This window comes from Hibiscus syriacus, unplaced genomic scaffold, assembly GCF_006381635.1.
Source record: "Hibiscus syriacus cultivar Baekdansim isolate YM2019G1 unplaced genomic scaffold, ASM638163v2 tig00112231_pilon, whole genome shotgun sequence".
NCBI classification, from domain to species: domain Eukaryota; kingdom Viridiplantae; phylum Streptophyta; class Magnoliopsida; order Malvales; family Malvaceae; genus Hibiscus; species Hibiscus syriacus.
Window position 1 is genome coordinate 1,758,550 of NW_024063276.1, and position 6,782 is coordinate 1,765,331.

A 6,782-nucleotide genomic window follows, 5' to 3' on the forward strand; every position below is an offset into this window, starting at 1 on the left:
AAATTTCATTTCAATAATAAAGTAAAAATAAATGTGAAATAAAATAGAACCTGTAATCGGATGGAACTAAATAAATAGAAGAAGAGTTTTGTTGAGGCCTGAACAAACAGTTTCCTTAAGACAGATTCGTCCTCTCCTCGGTGCTTTGAGTAACGTTAGACGTTGGTCTCCCAGGATACAACAACAAACGTTCACAACAGTAAGCACAACCGAAGTGAACAATCGGACACAATCTTTTTCTTTATCTATCATCGGAAAATAACTTTGGAAGAATCAGAGAATTGAAAGGGAAATATTTGAAAGAAAATAGTTGAAAGTTGTGTGTTGAAATGTGTCACAACTTAGCCTTTATATAGGGAGAGGATTGAAAGGTTAAGATCTTTATTGAAAGGTTAAGACCTTTAAATGAAACGACTTAACCATTTGATTAAAAATCATAACCTTTTAATCAAAAGGTTATCATGGAAAGACATGACCTTTAGAGTGAAATGAAATAACTATTGTTCATGAAAAGACTTAATTATTTTTCATGAATAGTCATGATTCAATCAATTCATTCATATTTTTCCTACAATCCCCCACATGAATGAATTTGATTATTTAAAACATTGACTCGATGTTGTGATAGATTCTACGTTCGATATTTGTATATGATAGGTAAGCGTCCCCTTTGAACCTTCCATTGTGAAAATATGTTTACCTTACTAGCTGTCCAGTAGACGTGATGTCCTTGAACTGTCCTGCTGTTTGTGTAAGCGATGACATACCTCACACAAATATCTTACTGACAAGAGTTTGGTTCTCATGGTTATGTCCATATAGCCGTGGGCATCTCCTGGTTCTGCAAGAGATTAGAGAACTATGCCCCAATAGTTTCTTTGAAGCGGCTCAACTTCATTCTCACATAGGTGACTTATGTTGTTCGGTTTAACGAAACATATATTGGTCATTAAAAGCATTGCTTAACCTTATCCACATTTTAGTCACTGTTTTCATCATAGGAATGGGATTGGGGATAAAACCCCCCACAGTGACCTCACCAGGTCTATGTAAGTAGGTTGTCCCATTGAACCTAGATATTGTGATCTCCAATCAACTAGGTTGGGTTTTCCTTCACATAGAGCCTTAAAAATTCATGGGCTTTAGTCCCATTCCTCTTGATGTTTTATCAACTTGATCTCGATTCAACACTTTGGTTAGCGGATCCACAATGTTATCTTTTGATTTTACAAAATCAATAGAAATAACTCCAGTTGAGATCAGTTGTCTAATGGTATTGTGTCGACGTCGCATGTGTCTCGACTTACCATTATACATTACATTTTGTGCTCTACCAATTGTTGCTTGGTTATCACAATATATACATATTTTGGGTACAGGCTTTGGCCATTCAGGAATATCCTCCAAAAAATTTTGTAACCATTCTTCCTCTTCTCCAGTTTTATCCAAGGCTACAAACTCAGATTCCATCGTTGATGATTATAATTGTTTGTTTTGAGGATTTCCATGATACAACTCCTCCTCCCAAAGTGAAAATATAACCACTTGTGCCTTTGGTATCTTGAATATCAGATATCCAACTGGCATCAGAGAATCCTTCTAACACAGCAGGATCTCTAGAATAATGCAATCCATAGTTTCGAGTATATCTGAGATATCTCAATACCCTTACAATTTCTTTCCAGTGTTTCTCCCCTGGATTGCTTGTAAATCTGCTTAAACTGTTTACAATGAAAGCAATATCAGGTCTAGTGCAACTCATAAGGTACATTAGACTGCCTATGATCCTTTCATATTCCACTTGATTAATACTTTCACCTTTATTTTTAGATAGATGTTGACTTGTATCTATTGGAGTTTTGGCTACACCAGAATCATCCTTGCCAAAAATTTCGAGAATCTTGTCTATATAGTGTGACTGAGTTAATATGAGACCTTCAGATGACCTTTTGATTTGGATGCCCAAAATCATGTCAGCAAGTCTCATATCTTTCATGTCAAATTTTGAATTTAACATATTTTTGGTACGTTTTATCATTTCATTGTTACTTCCAACAATGAGTATGTCATCAACATATAAACATAGGATTACATATCCATCAACAGTGATTTTGACATACACACATTTGTCACACTTATTTATTTTAAATCCATTTGATATCATAACACTATCAAACTTTTCATGCCATTGCTTTGGTGCTTGCTTAAGTCCATATAATGATTTTACCAACTTACATACTTTCTTTTCTTGTCCTGGAGCTACATAACCCTCAGGTTGTTCCATGTAAATTTCCTCATCAAGATCTCCATTAAGAAAAGTGGTCTTAACATCCATTTGATGTACTTCTAAATTTTGTAAAGCGACAATTGCAAGTATCATTCTTATAGAAGTTATTCTTGATACGGGTGAATATGTATCAAAGTAATCAAGACCTTCCTTTTATCGGTACCCTTTAATAACCAATATGGCCTTGTACTTATCAATTGTTCCATCTACTTTCATTTTTCGTTTGAAAATCCATTTAGAATTTAATGGTTTAATTCCATGAGGAAGATCCACTAATTCCCACGTATGATTTTTCATGATGGAATCAATTTCACTCTTGATGACATTTTTCCAAAAATTACTTTCAGATAAATGTATAGCTTCGCTATAAGTTACAGGTTCAGTCTCTGGCATATAGGTTAAAAAATCCGATCCAAAGGATTTTTCTACCCGTGCCCTTCTACTTCTTCTTGGCTCTATCTCGACTTCAACCTCTTGTTAGAAGTCTTGACTATTTTCATTAATAGTTTCTAAAGTTAGTTTACTTGAACTTGAGCCAACTTCTCTAATTTTACAAGGAAATATATTTTCAAAGAATGAGGCATTTTTAGATTCTAATATCGTACTCTTGTGAATTTCTGGATTCTTTGATTCATGCACAAGAAATCGATATGCATTGCTGTGGTGAGCATAACCAATGAAAATATAATCCACTGTTTTAGAATCTATTTTCATTTGTTTTGATAAAGGAGCTATTACCTTTGCAAGACACCCCTACACTTTCAAGTAATTGTAGGAGGGTTTCTTTCTTGTCCACAACTCATATGGTGTCTTGTCTTTTTTCTTGCGAGGCACCATATTTAAAAGATAATTTGCTGATAAGACAGCTTCCCCCCACATGTTCTGTAACAACCCAGAACTTCCTAGCATAACGTTCATCATTTCCTTTAATGTTCGATTTTTCCGCTCTGCGACTCCATTCGATTGAGGAGAGTATGGTGGTGTTACTTCATGAATAATACCATGTTGTGCACAATATTGACCAAATGGTTCAACATATTCACTACCACGATCATTCTCACCTCTTAATCCTTTTGTTAGTTGGGTTTCAACTTTTCTGCTTATAGAATAATTTTTCTATAGCTTCATCTTTGCTTTTAAGCAAATATACATAGCAATATTTTGTTCTATCATCAATGAAGGTAATAAAATATTTATTCCCTCCTCTAGTTTGAACAAATTTTAAGTCACAAACATCATTGTGTATTAGATCAAGAGGTTCCGTATTTCTTTCAACGGGTTTAAATGAAGACCTTGTTAGTTTAGCTTCAACACATGTTTCACATTTATGATTATAATTAATGTGAAATAGAGGAATATGTTCTAAGTTAATTAATCTACGTAAAGTATCATAATTAACATGTCATAGTCTACCATGCCATAAATTTAATGACTCAATCATAGAAACAGAAGAAGAAGAATCATTCTTATTTATATTTTTAACTTTTACAGAGATAACATTGAGTTTCCACATATTGTTCAATACATATCCCCTTCCCACAAATATTCCCCCATTTGATAAAACCAACTTCTGGATTCAAACACCATCCTAGAGCCATGTATACTTCCAGAGACAAGGTTCTTTCTTATGTTAGGCACATGCAACACGTTTTGAAGTTTCAACTCTTTTCCAGAAATCATATTTAAAATTACAGTGCCTTTCCCCTTAATCTTGGAAGTTGCAGCATTGCCCATATATATCTTTTCTCATTTCTTACAAGAAAAAAACTCTGCAAATAAGTCATTTTCACAACAAATATGGCGTGTGGCACCAGTATCAAGCCACCATTCTCTTGGATTTGAATCAACCAAGTTAACTTTAGAGACCACAACACATAGGTCAAGTTCAGATACTTCCTTGGAAATTTCTGTCATAACATTAGCCTCTTTTGTTCTGGAACTTCCTTGGAAATTTCTGTCATAACATTAGCCTCTTTTGTTCTGGACCTTTTTGGAAGCCTACATTCGGATGACATGTGTCCCGTCTTATTGCAATTAAAGCATTTCCCTTGGAATTTTTGCTTCTTAGAACCACTGCCTTTTGGTCCTAGTTTAGACTCAAATTGAGCTTGCTTTCTTTTCTTGAAGTCCTTTTTGACTTCCACCATATTTGCCTTGGCAATGTTATGATTGGCTGTTTTGTTTAGCCTTTTAGCCGCACATCGATTGTCTTCTTCAATCCGAAGTCTCACAATCAGTTCTTCCACTGTCATTTCTTTTCTCTTATGCTTAAGGTAATTCTTAAAGTTATTCCAAGCATGTGGAAGTTTTTCAATAATGGCCGCCACCTGAAAGGATTCACTTATAATCATCCCTTCTGCGAGAATACCATGAATGATTAGTTGGAATTCTTGCACCTGATTCACAACAGTTTTAGAATCAACCATTACAAAGTTTAAGAATTTGGCAATTAAGAATTTCTTAGCACCAACATCTTCAGTTTTGTATTTATGGTCCAATGATTCCCATATTTCCTTAGCCGTTTTCTTTATGCTGTATACTTCATAAAGTGCATCAGATAAACCATTAAAGATGTAGTTACAACATAGGAAATCAGAGTGCTTCCATGCTTCGGTAATGTTGAATGCGGTTGCAACATCCACTTCATCCTCTCTAATAGTAGGAGGATCATCCTTCAAAAATTTGGCCAGATTCAATGTCGTCAAATAAAACAACATTTTCTGTTGCCATGTTTTGAAATTCTCTCCATTGAATTTCGCATGCTTTTCATTATGACTCATGGTCATAGTTAACGTTTGGCTCGCAGCCTGAGTCTGTGTAGCGACAATCGCATTAGACTGTAAATTGGATGAAGTATCAGACATTTTTCTGTAATCGGAATCAAAACCAAAATAATAAATATAATATGAAATGAAATATATATTAACCTAAATATATTACCACGGTAATCGTTTTGAGTTTAGATTGAACTACAACACAAGGAATCTGTCTTAAGATTGTTGCAAAATATTGAAAAATAGTGTTGTAGTATTATAATCTAAAAATTTCGTTTCAATAATAAAGTAAAAATAAATGTGAAATAAAATAGAACATGTAATCGGATGGAACTGAATAAATAGAAGAAGAGTTTCGTTGAGGCCTGAACAAACAGTTTCCTTAAGACATATTCGTCCTCTCCTCGGTGCTTTGAGTAATGTTGGACGTCGATCTCCCAGGATACAACAACAAACGTTCACAATAGTAAGCACAACTGAAGTGAACAATCGAACACAATATTTGTTTTTATCTATCATCGAAAAATGACTTTGGAAGAATCAGAGCAGGATACAACAACAAACGTTCACAATAGTAAGCACAACTGAAGTGAACAATCGAACACAATATTTGTTTTTATCTATCATCGAAAAATGACTTTGGAAGAATCAGAGAATTGAAAGGGAAATATTTGAAAGAAAATAGTAGAAAGTTGTGTGATGAAATGTGTCGCAACTTAGCCTTTATATAGGGAGAGGATTGAAAGGTTAAGACCTTTATTGAAATGTTAAGACCTTTAAATGAAATGACTTAACCATTTGATTAAAAATCATAACATTTTAATCAAAAGGTTATCATGGAAAGACATGACCTTTAGAGTGAAATCAAATAACTATTGTTCACGAAAAGACTTAATTATTTTTCATGAATAGTTATGATTCAATCAATTCATTCATATTTTTCCTACAATCATCACCTAATTAGAGAATTAAATTTATTAAATTAATTAAAATAAATATCAAATTAATATAATATATAACTATGTGTGTCACCATCTTATTGAAAAAAATGAATAAATTAAATTATGAAAAACCTTTTAATTATGTGGTGACACTTGCCATCATCTGATTAGAGAATTAAATTTATTACATTAATTGAAATTAGGATCAAATTATTATAACATATAAGTATTGTCTGGTTGGAAGAAAAAAATAATTACATTAAATAAATTTTAATTATGAAAAACCTTTTAATCAAGTGGTGACACGTGTCATCATCTGATTAGAGAGTTAAATATATTAAATTAATTAAAATTAAGATTAAATTAATATAATATATAAGTACGCATGTCACCATCTAGTTGGAAGAAAAAAATAATTACATTAAATAAATTTAAATTATGAAAAAACCTTTTAATCAGATGGTGGCACGTGGATTAAATTTATTAAATTAATTAAAATTAGGCTCAAATTAATATAATATATAAGTATTGATGATCAAATGTATAACTATACCAATTTTATTAATTGTCACCTAAGTACTTTATTTAAATATTAACAAGTATTTAATTTGATACAATTAAATAGTTTAGTGGTTTGGTTGACAATAATTGATGGTAAAAATAAAAGGGGTAAATATTTAAATGATCATTGTATAGTTTAGCCTAAAAAATATCACTAAAGTTTAATAAAATAATTATTTTATTCTTTATTCTGTTTTTTGAAGACATTTTATTTTAAAA

At 32.3% G+C, this 6,782-nt stretch overlaps 1 protein-coding gene across 1 annotated transcript; it reads right to left on the reverse strand.

Annotated features, from left to right (window-relative positions):
• Positions 1 to 4,197: 4,197 nt before the first annotated feature.
• Positions 4,198 to 5,151, reverse strand: LOC120176217. Its single transcript, XM_039182680.1, has one exon. The coding sequence runs from the start codon at positions 5,149 to 5,151 to the stop codon at positions 4,198 to 4,200; it is 954 nt and encodes a 317-aa protein (XP_039038611.1).
• Positions 5,152 to 6,782: the final 1,631 nt, after the last annotated feature.

Coding starts and splice junctions, on each gene's coding strand:
- LOC120176217 (XM_039182680.1), bottom strand. CDS start 5,151: ATGTCTGATACTTCATCCAATTTACAGTCTAATGCGATTGTCGCTACA.